The sequence below is a fragment of the Mesitornis unicolor genome, unplaced genomic scaffold (genome assembly GCF_000695765.1).
Source record: "Mesitornis unicolor isolate BGI_N332 unplaced genomic scaffold, ASM69576v1 scaffold45326, whole genome shotgun sequence".
Taxonomy (NCBI): domain Eukaryota; kingdom Metazoa; phylum Chordata; class Aves; order Mesitornithiformes; family Mesitornithidae; genus Mesitornis; species Mesitornis unicolor.
Window position 1 is genome coordinate 1 of NW_010192497.1, and position 16,938 is coordinate 16,938.

The following is a 16,938-nucleotide window of genomic DNA, read 5'->3' on the forward strand; positions in this document are numbered from 1 at the left end:
ACCTGCCCTTCCTAAACTCATGCTGACTGGGTTCAGGACATGATAACTTGTCGACTACCTTTAGTAGAAACATTTGCATTGGTACATAGACTCTGGAAAATGTTCTGTTCATTAGACAACAGAAGAGAGAGAGAAAGAGACATCAGGTTTTTGAGTGCATTCTTAAAAGCTATTAGAGTTGTCTTTTCTTGGATGAAAGATGTAGGAAAGCTAATTGTACAGAAGTATTCAGTTTTAGAACAGTAAGACATGATGTTTTGATACTTCATATTTGGCTTCTACAGGCTTTCTGAAAGAGAAACATTTCTTACAGTTTCTGTAAGGCTTGTTATCTGTGTTTCAGAATTAGGACAGCTGTCCTTATTTTTTCATGTGAAAAGTGTATTAATCATATGGTTGATGCTGAGATCTTGCAGCTACACCTCACAGCACCCTAAAGTGAATAATTGCATTTAGATATCTACTTCACTAAGGTAGCTTCAGTTATGGTTACATTATTCCCTTTGGATGAAAGAATAATGTTAGAAGAAAATCAATAGATGAACTAGAAGTGAAGAAAAAAATGGTAGAAACTACATATAACCACTTAGACAATTTGCCGTACATACTTCAAAACTTTGCAGTTTAGATCACATCTTTTAACAACAAATGAGGTGTGAGAGGTTTTTATTTTTCATTTTCCAACTTTAAGAATAATAATGTCCCCTTTTCCCAAGCTGAACTTTTATTTTATTTTCTAGCAGGCTCTAGTCATGAATGAAGAAGTATTTAGCCAGAAGAATCATGAACTGCACCTACTGCAGAATCAGATAAAGACTTTACTACAGGAAAATGAAGAACAACTGGAATCTTTAAAGGAGGCTGAAGAAGCACATAGATTACAGGTATTTTTTCTCTGGCAAGCATTACATATGTCTGTATTGAACCATCCTTCTGCTGTATGAATGCAATCATTATTTCAAGACAGGTCTCTCAGCACTTTTTTTGAACATAACCACCTCTCAAACTTATGGGTGTTTTGTTTGAATTAGAGCTGTATCACTTAATGAGCTGAGATCATCAACTAGCCTTTCTGTATAACATGAGTTGATTCATTCACCCTCTCAATGCTTCCTAAAGCATAACACACACCCCTATCCCTAGATGTGTATTATTGCTAAGTAGTTTCCAGACAATTAATGAATTAGGATTTGAAAGGGCTTTAAAGAATCTTTAGAATCTAAAAAAGACTATAAAGATCCTAAAGAATGCTTTTATTGAAAGGTTGTATAGAAATGTATTTTGTTATAGCTTTATTAAGAATTAGAGTATTGTTCTCTTTTGACTTTGTAAGACAGTTTTTCATCCTAATTTTCTAAGCATTTACTATTAGAGAAATCTGAGTGACACAGTGGAAACACTGCTTGCCTCCTTCCTTCTCTAGATATTGTGCTTACTAATGAAATTATGATAGGTAGTAAATATGTAACATTTCAAGATCTAAGATTCCCTAAATAGAAGAGTTAATATTCTCCTGGTGTTGCCTGTCATGTGGATGATAGATAAATGATTATCTGACCTTTTAAAAAAGAAAAGCATAAGCATGGCTAGCTAGTACATTTCTCCTTATTCTACTTTTTCTCCTTTTCCTTTTCTTTGCTGATGGCTTGAGGAGAGTCAATGAATGAAAAGTAAGTATATGAGTGATCACCTTTTTCTTCCTTCTGTCACTTTCTTTATTTTCTGTCACCTTTGGCTAGATTGACTTTTTTTATTTTTTTTTAACCTGCACAGCATAGTGTGAACTTATTACACTGAGATAATGCTTATATACATTCTGAAGGATAAAAGGCAGAGGTAATGAACAGAAGCAGTCACAATGTAGGTAAAAAATCATTATTACTTCAGTAGCAGAGACAGGAGAGAAGCTTGAGGGCTCTCAGGCACCAATTTTGGTACTTAATCCACTAAACTGACACTTTTGTTTAATAACATGTAAAACAGGTAGAATAATGAAAAGCAAACGCTTCTGTCAAATATTGTAAGTTACATTCATAGGAATGTGTAATTTAATGATACGTGATTAAATAAGAACTTTAGAAGCAGGAGGTATTAGATAGCATATGTATTTATGTAACAGGTGTTGCACTGTAGGGTTGTATGTATAATGATATGAGGGACCAAGAGTCTTAAAAGGGTTAAATAATAGCTTCAAGGTGGATGAGTTGGCCTTTACTGCTTCCAAATAATAACATATATATTATTCATATATACATGTTCTATTTCCTATGAAATAGAAAAGCAGGAATATCATGCATTGTATTCCAACAAAACGTCGATTTGCAAGCCATTGTCTATGTGTGTTTGGAAGGAACTTACAGTTTAAGAAAACAAGTATAAAAAATGACTAAAAATGTATTGCTCAAAGTAGGAGAATGCAAAATACCTTTCACTGAATACTTTCGGTTTACTATCACTGGCTATGCTTCAACTTTCTTGTTGTTACTAGGCCAGATTTTAAAGGTACTTTGAAAAGAATTAAAAGGAATAAGAGGGAGTGGAAAATGAATATAATCTTGGCCTTATGAATTAATCAGTTTTGGTAAAATAAGTAGTTTTGAACAATTTACAGAGGCTGCTGTAGAAGAAACAGATAAGTAAGTTCTCCAGACTACTGTTACCAACAAAGTTGAAGCTAGACAGAAGAAAAAGAAGTAAACTGTACAGGGATCCTGAGATCATGTACATGTTTATGTTTATTAATACAAATAATTTTTAAAGTGGAACTGCTCAAAGAGGAACAGGAAGCCTGTATACATGTTTAATTAATTAGACTCAGACCATGTGTTTCATTTTAACATTTTTGTTGACTTCCCATTGTATTTCTCCATAAACATACATATAAAGCAAGCATAGGCTGGTAAGGATGTCATCTACCTCTCACTAGATGCCTAGAAAAGCTACCATAACTTACCTGGGATAGGACTTTCTGGTCAACTATGTCTAAAATTTATTGGAGTTGATATGTGTGTTAGATTGATGAAATGTCATACAATTTTCAGTTTGTTGCAGACTATGCATGTACACTGCAGAAAAATTTAAGGACAGTGAGTAATTTAGAAGATTCATGACCTTTGTAAGGAATTTACAAATGGTAATATGATATAGAGCTCATGATCAGCAAAGTTTTACTTTGTTCTTTTTCCCCATGAGAATGATAAAATAGTGGAACAGCAAATGCTGATTGATCAGCTAAAAGAAAAATTAGAGACATTTACAGATGTTAAAACTTTGGACTTCTCAAGTGCTTGTCGAGATGGGCCAGCTGCTGTGGCATCTGCAAGGAGGCCATACAGTGTCCCACTCACAAAGAGTCTGCTACACTCCCTTCACCCACCTTCCGGGACGGAGACCCGAAAGGTAAGGTCTACCCAAATGTTACCCAAAATTTACTTTGTAATGGCTATAGTTCAATTGTTAGACTTGACATGACAAATTATGGTGGCTTTCTCAGATGTTGTTTAGCTTGCTATTGAAGACTCTGAGAAATTACTTCTTAATGTTTTGTGACATATGCTATGCCACAATTGTCTAAAATGTTCAGGCTTAAATTTATCACTTACAAGTGCTAAAGCTGCATTATTTTCTGTTGTTTTCCTGGGGTTTTTGAGGGTTCAAATATTAAGCGTTATCAAAAATGAATTATTATTCTTACCACTATATTGAATATGTTGGATAATGAGTTGCTAACAGTGCCCTCTTTGACATTGGGAACAAGTGCTCTGAGCTTTTGCAAAACCTTTTGTTACAATGGCATTCAGAGTTATTACAGAAAACCTCTGTAATTTTGCTTACAAGCTCAAGTGATGACAGACTTTTAAATTGAAGTATTTTTTGAAATGTCAGTAGAGAATTGCTAAATTGTTGCAATTGGCTTTACCCATCATTTTTTTGTGTGCTTTTTGACAGGTGCATACAAGCGCCGCTGCCTTCTCGCTGGCCCGGATAATGGCAGAATTCCATGCTCGCAGCCAGATGATACTAAGCAACATAGAAGATCAGGATAAAGTCCTTCACTGCCACTTATCTGATCTGAGTGATGAAGAGGAAGAAAATACAGGCAGCAAAAAGAAAACTTCATTTAAGTAATTTTTTCTTATTCTTTAATTTTTGTTGCAGACCAATGATAGCAAAGGTAGTATTACTGCCTAATCCTGCCATAATATGAGACCATTTGTGATGCTACTTATGATAAACTTAGGGGACTAACTGGGCATATTACCACAAAAAAGTTTAATAAACAGAAGTTTTTTATTTAATAAAGATTGCATAATCCTTATTTTCATGCCAGAATCTATCAGGGAAGTGGAGGGGTGGGAAATAGCTTATGTTATGAATGTTATGAATAGATTAAGTTATGAATGCTTATGTGAGTTTGGGATTCTTCTCTGTTAAGATCATGTACTTTGCATGAAGGTAAAGGAAAAAAACCCTGCATGTTTGTAATGTAGCAGGTTTTTCAACCTTCCTTAGGCATTCCATAAACCGAACATGGACACGAAAACAGGCTTCTCTGTGCTTTCTTCCTGATCTAAGTGAAATGAATCAACAAGTAGACAAGTCTGGTTTATCCAGCAAATCTGCACTACAGACTGACACAACCACAGGTAAAATGGAAGTCATGAGAGCAAATCTTATTACAATATCAGAATATGCAAGAATGTCTTTAGAACATTTAATTATTTTCCCTAGCAAAATATGTGTATTTGATACAAATACTTTTTGGGATTATAGTTCAATGTAGGCTTTCAGAATTCTCTTCTTCTTCCCCTTTCTGAAACTGATGTCAATGACCTTAATTGTTAAGTAATACTTATTAACCAGAAAGCACTTCTCACATCAAAAAAACTATTGATATAAATCTTAAGTACTGCTTCAGTGAAAGAAAATAGATGCTATTGTCTTATCAGAGATGCACTGATTTGGTTTCAGGAATATTTTTCTTCCCATTTTGGCTATTGAAATGCTAGTGCATACCATCTCTTTTTTTCCTGTTTAGACACATGGCAGGGAAAAGGCTCTTTATGCTATTCTCTCCTTTTGATTCTTTTACTTCACGTGGAAGAACTCCACAAATACAATGTTCCAGAGCACTAGCTCTTGGATACAGAGTGTATTCCAGATTTTTTATCTCCATATTGCTTTGTTTTCTTTCAAGGTGAAGAGATTGACAGCCTCCAGAAAAGCCATGTTTTTAACATGCAGAAGTTAAAGAATTCAGAGTTGAGACTCACTGATGCTATGCAAAAAATGAGAGAACTTGCACTTAATATCAAAATGAAAGAGGAACTTATTAAGGAATTACTAAGAACAGGTAACTGGCTACTGTAGGGACAATTAGAATAAGAAGTTAAGAAACAAAAAAAAATGCACAAAACTTCTGAAGTCTTGCATGTCTTAGTTTTTATGTAATTATCTTATGCGAGAATGCTTCTAATAACTTTAAGATTCATAACTTTCATTAATTACTGTAAATTTTGATTGCAGCCTACTCTGTCATGATATGGACTTGTATTTGTTAAATATTTTTCACCTTTTGTTGATTATTGCTTTTATCCACCAATAATGTAATTTTTCATGTATGCTCAGTGCTACTGATCTCTTCGTGGACATGTATTTGGCACATGGTGTCTGGGATAGGAGAGAAGACACATCACTGTGCTGGGAATGTAAACATTCCCAGCACTGCAGTAGAGAAGCAGGAGTCAGAAGTGGATGAGGGAAAAGGTCAGTGTCCCTGTTAGCCTACATCCCTTAGACATCTGTCCTGGTATATATATGCCTGCGAGAAACTAGCCTTATGATGACAATAAGGATCTCTGTGCTCAGCTCCTTCAATCACACTCTTCTCCTGTGCATACCTTCTCTTGAGTTTATCTTTTGGCACTGAGAAAAATTCTGTGTCTCAAAAAGTAGTACTTTGGGGAAGATCACCCAGACAAGCCAAGTCAGGGAGCAGAAACACAATCCAAAGTTGTTTACTGATTATTAAGCTGAAAGTTGAGTAAAATAAACACCATATTCTTCTGGAAAAAGCAAAATTTATGAAACACAGGAGAGCCATTTTGGCAAAAACTACAGAAGGCAGAAGAATTTAACTTTATTGGCACTCAGATGGCACTTTATTTGGTGACTTCAGTTGACTCATGAAAAATTCAGATTTAAGACTCCTTCCTTTATCTCTGTTTCAAAGTTAGAAAGGAACTGTATGTTCCTTTAGGGTTCAAAAATGTCTCAGAAATTACTGGTTTAGCCAGAATGAAGTAAGTAATGATTCAACTACAGAATTAAGTATTACATTTGAACTGATTATCCTGCTGTTTTAAAGCTGTTTGAATATGGTGTCTTTAAGGTAGGGATGCTCAGACTGTAAGCAGGCAATATTCTTTGAAGATAAGTAAACTGGAGCAAGAATCTGAGCAGGCCAAAATGGAACTGGCTGAAACACAAAAGCGGCTTCAGGAGCTGGAGAGTAAAGAGATGCGAGACGTTCCTGAGAAAGCCAAGTTACAAAAAGAGTTCCGGAAGAAGATTGATGCAGCTAAGTTGAAAGTGCAGGTATTTCTGATCTGACCATTAAGATTCGCATATCTCTGTTTCACTATCACATTTAAACCTTAACACTCTGTTAGTAAAACTCTGACAGGTTTTGCACGTTGGAAGCTGGTTGGATTGAAGTAGCTAATGAGAAACTTAATACTATTGTACTCAGAGTGCTATTTAACATATATGTGGTTAGATACATACAGTATTTTCTTGATAGATAAGAAACCAAGAAAGAAGTGGTTGATAAGAGATGCTTATCATAGTAGTAGTACCATAAAAGAATCTACACAGAAGGACTATTACAAGTTTATTACCTACCATAAATAAAATTTATGTTTTATGAAAATACTATATAAATTCCAGCTCTAAGTAAGACCAGGCCAAATACAGTCATATTTGTTTATTTAACTTCTAAGTTCTACTATACCTAAGTTTAAATACTTTGTAGGGCCAGCTTAGGTGCCCTGTGCCTCTTGGTCCTTTAATGGTGGGTCAGACAAGCAATATACAGAAAGAGGTAGCTGGTGTATTCGCTTGAGCTCAGGACAAGCATGCTGGCAGCATTTTGCCTCTGCACATTTTCCAGAGCTGTAATTTCTATTAGATTTTACTACTTTTATTATATTGCCAAGAACTGTATCTTTACCTTGCAATGTTGCTTGAGATTAATTCTGCCTGTGCCGACTTTACCAGATGGCTCAGAAACCACAGAAATAATGAGTGATTGTTTGAGCATAAGTTAGTAAGTCTTGCTGACTCTAATAATTCAGAGAAATAAAGGATGAAGTTGAGTCATACTTTAGTTTTTTCCTGTTATTAAGCTGAAATTTGCCATGAACATTTAGGCCTTACAGAAGAAACAGCAAGACACTAAGAGTCTGGCTTCATTATCTAACCAAAGTGAGAGACAAGCAACAGAACTTGAGCAGAACGTGGCTCAGATGAAACATCAGCAGACCCAACTACAGAAGAGACTGTGTGTGGAGAGCAAAAAAAAGCAGCAACTGGAAGCAGAGATTCAGCGGGACCAGCAACAAATTAAAGTAGGATTCTTCCTGTTTCTTTATGGCAATGAATGAGATGAGCCAATTTTGCCTCTGCTTCCCCACAGACAACAAACTATACTGCCAGGCTTTCCGTAGTTTTAAATAATTACTTTATTGACAGATGTACTGAAGAAATTGTCTATAAATATTTCCACAGAAATCTTAAGTTTGCCTTTCTCCTCAGCTTTTTCTTTTATTTTATTACATGATGTCTAGCTCTGAATCGCACTTTTACATGTAAATTTAGGGTTAGTATTTTGGATTATATACTTGTGTGGACTCTGACATTAAATGCATTTTAAAAACAGACTGAAGCAGTTTGTTTGTTTATAGGAACTTCAACTACAGATGGAGCAACAACAGAAGATCCTTAAGGATAAAGAGATTGCTGCATTTAAAAAGAAGAAATGTAACTCACTGGATACTTCACAGAAGCTACGGGTAGCTTATCTATTGTGAATCTGTGTGGGTTCTGAAAATAAATTTCTTTCTTCATCCCCATCTTTGTAAAGTGCTTTGAAGAAGAGTATTTCATCACAGTTTTGTCTTCTTTTTTGCTATAGCAAAAACTGGGAGTATAGTCTAACAGCTCTTGCACTATATTTGAATGAAGGAAAGGAAAGGCTCTAATGTCTTTTTTTTTTCCCCTATGATTTGTGAAAGATGCTGATTCAGAGACCTGAGAATTCCAACAGGTTGGTTGTCTGGTAGGTTTTAGGGTGATCCTCATGAGCTCTGTTATAAACTTTTTGTGGTTTGTTAGCTTTTTTGTTTTCACCTCTGACATAAATGACAGAAGTCCATAGTTTTGGTTGTTCCTAACAGAGTTAGAAAGGCAGGTGTCCTATGCAGCAGTGCCACCATTATTTCAGATGTGGACATTGGAACATGAAAGTTTCATTATTTTTTTAAAGGTGAAAAGAAGTGTTACAAAGTTAAATCAAGGCAACTTTTTAGCCTTACCAGTAATATATTCACTGATAAACTATGGCTTCAGAATAGATTTATAATGGAGTATGCCAGCAGGATCAGAAGTATCATTTACTGCCTTTCTTTCTTTCAACATCGTAATTTCTTGTCACTTAATGTTTTTCAACAAATAGCTGGTCTTAGGAAACTGTAATGCAATGAGGATGGGCTCACTGAATTCTTGTGGTATCTTCCAAATCGAGTTGCTGTAGTTATACAGAGTACATCTATTTATATAACTGTTCTTAGAACAAGAATACATTTCATTAAAGGCATCTGATATAAATTTGTTTATACAAGATGTAGCAGTGTAACACTGCTGAGCCTTGTTTAAAGTCTGTCCAATTTCTGTATTATTTGGAGTCAAGATTCTGTTGCAGAATTAATGTTAACATTAGAAATGTCAAATTCTACAGTTTTATCAGTTATTCTAAAAAAGAAAAAACGTAATCTTAAAATGCTGACCTAAAGAGTCCTGGTTAATGCTTTCTGGCTCTCTACTTAAACTTTAGAGATTAGAAGAGCAAAAGAAATGGCTGGATGAAGAAATGGAAAGAATTCTCCAACAGCACCAACAGTTAGTAGAACTAGAAGAAGATTTAAAGAAAAGAGAAGCCATTGTAGCCAAAAAAGAAGCATTATTGCAAGAGAAAAGCCACCTGGAAGTCAAGAAACTGAGATCAAGCCAGGTGATTTAAGAAAAAACATTAAACTCACCACAGTCACGGTGCTGACTGAAAGACTTAAGGGCAGAGGAGGCAGAAGGGGGGCAGAGGAGGCAGAAGGGTAGCAGAAGAGGCTCAGGCCATGTGACCTTTGTGTCTACCACTGCTCTGAAGTTACTGTAAGGATTGAGCAAATCAACATTTCAAACCCAAATATCACAGAATAATCACTTTTTTCACTTTTCCTCCCCAAAATCTGAAATAAATAAATAAATAAATAAGTAATCCCAATTTTGGAGTTCTGTTATTGCAGAGCATTAAATGACATCTAAAAATGACTCAGTCTTTTTGCAATCTAGAGAACATGAAAGGGAAACATTTTGCATTATTTATTTTTGTAGCAAAAGTGCGTAGAAATTGAAGTATTGTGACTTATAATGACTAGTCCCTTTAATTTTTAGTATGTAGAAAAATGCATCTTTTGAGTAAATAGTAAATTTTATTGTAGCTGTCTCCTCAAAATAAATGGAATCCCACTGCAAGAAGCAGGCAAGTCTTTCACTGCAGAATGTAACAGTCTCACCTAGATTTTTCTTACTGGAAGGAGTACCTTAGTCTTATATCTATGGCTATTGTGGTTTTTTTTAGGCTTTAAACAAAGATAGTATGAAATTGTCTACTCGCTTAAGTATGCTGGATCAGGAACTGTGTGATAAAGATATGCAGCTTCAGGGCAGCACCACTGAAGATAAGACACATATTTTGGAAAAAATTCAGGTTCTCCAGAGGGAAAGGGATCAACTGCTCAGAAGAAGAAATAGTGTGGATGAGAAACTGAAAGATGGTAAAGTGTTGTCAACTGAGGTAAGTAAGCACCTCTGAAATTAAAAAAAGTGTTTAGGCAGTAGTGTTGTATAATAAAGCGTTCTGTATTTTAATTTCAGGACATAGAACAAGGCAATGTACTGGCACAGTGAGGCCCCTTGATTTTTTTCATACAATTTTGTGAAAAAGCAAACTTTGCCTGAAGGCCTCCATATTTTTACAGTGAAAATAAATCATATTACCTGGATGGTCCACACTTGAGTTGATCAGTATAATTACATTGAAGATAGAATAAATTCATATAAAATGCACAGATTATTTTTACATCTTGACAAGCAGTATGGGCATATGGCTGAGGTGACAATATGCCAGAAAGAACCCTACTTGCGTCACTCCTCAAAATCTTATGCAGTGCTTCAGGTTATGCATTTCTGCCACTTTCTTGTATAAGTTATGGTCACTAAGCTCTTTCATTCACTAATCAAACAGAAAACTAGACCAACCAAAAACATAATAGCAGAAGTCAAACTGTGGAGAGGATGAGAGATGGATAGCAAGGAAAACTTCTGGTTTTTGTGATTAACTATTTGATTAACCTTTCTATCATGGAAGGGGTACTATGGCAGAAAAAGACAAGTGTTCCAGATTCGTACTCTACCTGTTACTTTTCTTGTTCCATTCTCATTACTACTACCAGTTTGTCTTGCCCTTAAGTTCAGTTTCACTCTTGAGAATGAAGTTAAAGATTTATTATGTATAGAAAGATTAATTCTACACCTCTTTTTTTAAAGATCTTGCTCATGTTTTTCTCTGTAGGAAGAACATGTCCTTTTCCAGCTGGAAGAAGGAATTGAAGCCCTGGAGGCTGCTATTGATTACAAGAATGAAAGTATTCAGAATCGCCAGCACTTGCTTAGATCAGCTTCTCAGATTCTTTCACAGAGTGAGAATAACGTAATAGGAAAACTAGTTTCCCTGTCTGCTGCTGAGCTCAGAGCTATTCTCTTCAAGTATTTCAACAAGGTTTGTTTTGGCCCATGAATAATATTTTATCCTATTTTCTCTTGCTAATCTAGATAATGAAATGGTGTCAAGAAATAAAAATAAATTTAACAAGCTTCTGGTGAAAATCTTTTCAGGTTATACAGATCTGCTATTAATCGAGTTATTTTTAATTTTTACATTCACCTAAATAGGATACTTTTGTGTTAACTTTGTATATTTTGTTTTGGAGTCATTAGCTTAAAAGGTGCTGCAAATCTGGACATTTCCTTGCTCCTTTCCAGTGCTCTGTGTTGCAAGCTTTTGGAGCAGTAACATATTTAAATAGTGGTGTTGTATTGAAATTCTTCCCAACTGCAGGCTTCATAAAGGTCAGGCTAGTATTCCTAATTTTTTTTCTAAATCCAGTATAAAATCATAGAATCACAGAATCGCTCGGTTGGAAAAGACCTCCGAGATCATCATGTCCAACCGCTCCTGTCTACCCCCTAAACCACATCCTTAAGTACCTCGTCTACCCACTCTTTAAATACATCCAGGGATGGTGACTCCACCACCTCCCTGGGCAGCCTGTTCCAGCCTCTGACAACCCTCTCAGTAAAGAACTTCCTCCTTATCTCTAGCCTGAACCTCCCTTGACACAGCTTGGTGCCGTTACCCCTTGTTCTATCCTCCATCATCTGGGAGAAGAGACCAGCACCCACCTCTCTACAACCTCCCTTTAGGTAGTTGTAGGTGGTGATGAGGTCTCCCCTCAGCCTTCTCTTCTCCAGGCTAAACAACCCCAGTTCCCTTAGCTGCTCCTCATAAGGCTTGTTCTCCAGACCCCTCACCATCCTTGTGGCTCTTCTCTGAATATTTCTGTGTACACTGCCTGGAGTGTGTACAGCCACATACTGAGGAATCATACTGACATCTGGAAACATAAAAATTAAATGCATTAGGACATGTTGTGTTTTTGTGGCCTTGGGCAAACCTTGGGTGATTTTGTGAACAAGTTGTCTGTGGGTTACAAGTTGGAAGTTTTCCAGAATTAGAAAAACACAGTTATTTCAGTTTAAATTCCCAAAAAGTATTAAAAATATCACTAGTCCATGTGATCAAAATGAACAGAGCTCATTTCTAAAGTGTGAACATGTAGCAGCAGGCAACTCTGTTTCCAATATAAGCTTATGGCTTGTAGAGACCATTGCTTTTGTATGCTTTAATCTATTAAGATGGGTAAAAGCTTTTCTTAAAATGGTTTGATAAATCAAAAGAACTGTATTTCTTACTTAGATTGTTGGCCTACGTGAGTCTGAACATAAATTACAACTGCAGATGGAAGAACAGGAAATGAAGTTCAGAGACCAGGAAAGCGTAATACGTCAATTAGAATCTGCACTTGAACATATCAAGTTGCAGTGTGACAGGCAGCTGACCCTGCAACATAAAGAACATGAGAAAAAAGTACAGTTAATACTGCATCATTTCAAAGGTATTTGCTTCTTGGGGAGGGGAATTGTACAACAAGTATTATCTTCAGTCACTGAGAGATACCATATTCCAATTGAAAAAAAAAAAGAAAAAGGTTCAGAGATGCATTTTGGCTGTCACTAATTCTGATGTTGTATAAGATGGTAGGGAACAGACACATAGAGTCTCTAAGGACAGAAAATTGAACATTTTTGAAAGCAGTATCAGAATTGCTGTATTTTCATATTGAATTTGCTGATATTGGAAAGTTGAAAGGTATGGGTCCCGCTGATCCCGATCTACTAAATACTACTATTGAAACTGAAGTGGCATTGGCACTGCCTTTTTGATACTGTGTAATACTAGTTAAAATGTACACACTGCAAGCAAAGCAATAGCAAGATACAGGACATACTCTGTCTACCATGACATCTTGATTTTTGGCACAGAGATATACGATCTTAAACTAGTTTTACTTGCCCTAGAACAAGACGTTGAAGGTATTGCAGAAACCTTGAAACAGTATGAAGTAAAAGTCCAGCAACTGGAAAAAGACTTATTTTTCTATAAGAAAACCAGCAGAGAGCTGAAGAAGAAATTGAAGGGCCTCTTTGGAGAGTCACCCTATCAATTACTGGCATCCACTAAATGTAAGTATGTTATCTTAAAAGCACTTACTCAATTGTCAATAAACCATTTGAAGATGGTGAACACACAGAGATATATCAGATAGACATAAAAATATTTTTACTGAACTAACTGTTCTCCAGGAATATATTATACCTGTCCCCCAGTTTCAAAGAAGAGACAGTTTTAAGTTGTAGCAGTGGTATACCAGAGTTTAAATTGTTTATTGTCTGGATTCTAACATAATTTCATTAGCTACAACTTCAAACTGTTGTGGTTAAGAAAAGGGAATTTTACTATCTGAAAGGTTCTGAATGATGTTGTAACTAATAGCTTTGTCATATGCCATGCTTTTAGTTAGGCTGCTCCCAGCTGGTAATTTTTTACCACATTCACACTACAAATTACTGATGCTGACAAACCATATTGACTAATATTTTTGATGGCAGTCACTCAGAAGAGTTGCAACTTTTAGCTATTTATGTCCTGATAAATTTCGTTTTAGATAACAGTGTTGGTGATAAGACATCCAGTCAAGATGAAGCAGAAGTTGCTTCTGAAGAATCCAAGTCGACGCTTAACCCCGAAACCAATAGTTGGTCAGGGAAAACAAAAGAAACAGATAGAACAAGTATTTTTAGAGCACAGCAGAATTCATGCAAGCTTGGAGAAGATGCTTCAGAATTTGGGTGCAACAGAGAATGTTTTTTGAGCATTCGTGATGACAAAACAGGAACAGATGAAGCTCAGCCTTTAAAATCTCCTCCTCAGCTACCTTCTGTCATCCAGAGAAGAGAAACCATAGCACTGTTCCAAGGAGTAATTCCAGTAAAACTATCTCGCCGAAAGCTACGTTATATTCCTCCCTCTGAATTATCTTTGAGACGCTCAAGCCTTGGAGTTGGTGTCAGTTCTGTTGCTCCAGATTCCATCGAAATGGACAAAAAGTCTAGTGTCAATAAGACATAGTTCCTCTTAATTGCATTTTTCATAGCTGTTGCTACTGAAGAAACTGTATTAGATTTCTTTGTTCAAGGTCTTGTTAAGAATCAACCATGAATAAATGAGTGTGTGTGCTTTAGTTCCTACTGCTCACTATCAAGTCATTAGGTCTTATGCTCACACAGTTTCAGAAAATCTGAGATTGATTTCAATTAACACAGTATCCAAGAACTTTACTTCAAAGGCCTTTTAACATTGAAAAACTTATTTATATTGGTTTGGGGTTTTTTTGCAGTAACTTTAAAAAAAATTGTTTATCAAAAACTGCACTGTGAAGTGCATGCAGTTGCATAACTTAGGTTTTCTAGTACAATATTGTACTTCACCTTCTTGGGTCAGTAACTATAACAAACTAATTTATTTGGATACAGAGCTAGAAAATTTAGTTACTATATTGTCACCTAGTATGGATAATGGCTGGCTTCTGTACTCTTTTTATATAAAAACATTTTATATGAGCTATGTTTGAGATCAAAATTGGTACCTAAAGATAGATTTATTCCTGAAAAGGACCATAAAAGTAATTTTCTTTCTTTCTTCTTTATGGCTTATTTCTGAAATTAAGAGAATTGCTTATTTCACTTTGGGTTTTTTGTTGGGCTTTTAAAGAATTGCACTTGGCAACTCAAAGTGTGGTATTTATTTCTGTATTACTAAGAGGACCAAATTTAGCATCCTCTAGGTAAGCCAGATGAACCAACATATTATTTTATTTGTACTAATTACTTATGTGCTTTCACAAAGAGATTATTATTCTGCATTTCATACCTGCTTTAGATCAAGCAGCATATCCTTCAGTTTACTGCTGTACTGTTGTTGGTAATGCATTCAGGATGAAAAGCAAATTTTTTGTAAGAGGAGAGTGGTCACTGAGAAGCACACTCTTAATAGCTGCAGAGACTTGGAGGCAGAGATCAGAATGTCCACGTGTAGATGAGACTAACCCTTCTAACCGTAACTCTCTCCTCCACTTTTTATTTTTTTGTGACAGTACTGAAGGGTAGTTTTATTTTAGTGGTGGACTTCAGCCAGTCATGTTTGAAAATGCTGTCTTAGACTATCAGATGTTCTTAGGAAAAGAATTTTTGCTTTCTGCTGCTTTCTAGGGAAAGTCTTGTGTATAGCAGGTGTGGCTATAGGTATGAGAACTGTGTTTTTCCATGCTGCAAGCACAGTTCAAATCTGTCCACTTTATGAAGATGCTACTGCAGCATGATAAATGGATTCTTGTGGCACATTTTAAAATTTTCTGAGTAGACTGCAAAATATTTCATTCTCATCAGATAAATAAACCACTTAACATGTCAAATGATTGTATCTTTTACAATTATACCTAATTATTAGCTGTTGTTCAGCTGTATTGTGAGATAAGGATTGGGGTCTTGATTGTTTTTGGATTAGGCTTGATTGTTTTTACTGTCATGGAAGTCTTGAGCCTTAAGTAATGTTAATATTACTGTATATATCATTCAGTTATTGTTTCTAGTAAAAAAACAACAGAAACAAGTAAATAGTTTGCAATGTGTACTTATTTACTACATCTGTGTATTAAGTGACAGAATTGTTGAAGGCAATTCTTCTTAAAATAATATTACGTATTATCATATCATATACCTGCTCTATAAACATTGTCTCCTCTTCTTTTGAAGCTTCCACAAATGAAAAACTGTTCTTAATGGATGCAAAATAAGCAAGGAATATAGGAAAACATTGGAAAGTACAACTCAGTCACTAGATATCAGCTGGTGCTCTGGAGGTTTCTGTAGCTGTGACACTACAGATTAAGCAGTCATTCAAACATTAGGTTCTGTATGTCACACACACACATTTCAGATCACAACTTCAGTGTCACCTGATGCTGAGGTAGCTGAATACATCAGACACACTTCTGGTCTTTGGAGAAGTGGAATAATTGTTGACCAGGAGAAAGACCTAACATAAGCAAAGCAATGAGAGAAGCCAGTAAGACAGTCATGTAAGGAAGAGAAAAAAAAACACAACAGTGTACCTCTAGTACAGCTAACAATATGGTTTCATCTCTTTCAGACAGTATTTAGCTCCTCTGATTTCTGCCAATTAAAAGCAAGACTTTATCTTATAGACTTTTATTATTTATTTGTTTTACTTCTTTGCGGATATGCACTAGCATTTATGACCTTCACTAACATTTAGCTGACATGCAATATGGGGGTAAAAACAGTCTGTGGAGCGAATTTGCAGTGATCCACCATACCATTATTTCATTTATTAGCTGCTACTTCTTCTGATATGTCCTGCTAAACCAACTACAAAAAAACCAGCCATGCACATAATCTGTTCTGCTGTCTACCTGGTAACTGTGAACTAACTTAGGAGTTCTGTTATAATTATCTGAACATTCCTGGCTGAATTTCCAGAAGAGCCTCTTGCCCTTTCCATCGATCTTTGCTTAATACTACACATTGATGGCAAAGTTACTCCATGCAAGCAGTTTGCAAAAGTTCTCAAATCTGTGTAAATATTAATTGCACCACCTTTGAGAAGCAAATCTGACTTCATGGGAGTTTTACCACAACTATAGTGAAACAGAGTTTTGTTCTTACTAAAAGGTGAGATTTAGCACGCATTGAAATCCCAGCCGTGTATGTGTGTGCTGCAGGACTTCTTATCCTAGCAAAACACTTTTCAATCCCACAGATCTTAAGGTTGCCACTTGTCGGCCGCGCACCGACAGCCGCATGACAGCCCCGCTCATGGGGACGCCGAGGTTTCGGGCAGCCCCG

General features: G+C 35.9%; 1 protein-coding gene across 1 annotated transcript; it reads left to right on the forward strand.

Moving 5' to 3' along the window:
* Nucleotides 1–740: 740 nt before the first annotated feature.
* Nucleotides 741–14,143, forward strand: LOC104533324 (kinesin-like protein KIF27; the record flags this gene model as incomplete). The annotated part of the gene is made up of 14 exons (XM_010187112.1): nucleotides 741–884; nucleotides 3,193–3,399; nucleotides 3,949–4,124; nucleotides 4,513–4,646; nucleotides 5,198–5,353; nucleotides 6,392–6,597; nucleotides 7,431–7,628; nucleotides 7,965–8,072; nucleotides 9,113–9,289; nucleotides 9,914–10,129; nucleotides 10,907–11,113; nucleotides 12,371–12,569; nucleotides 13,033–13,197; nucleotides 13,680–14,143. Coding segments are annotated over 14 exons (2,757 nt in total), but the record flags the coding sequence as incomplete, so codon positions are not given.
* Between the last annotated feature and the right edge of the window lie 2,795 nt (nucleotides 14,144–16,938).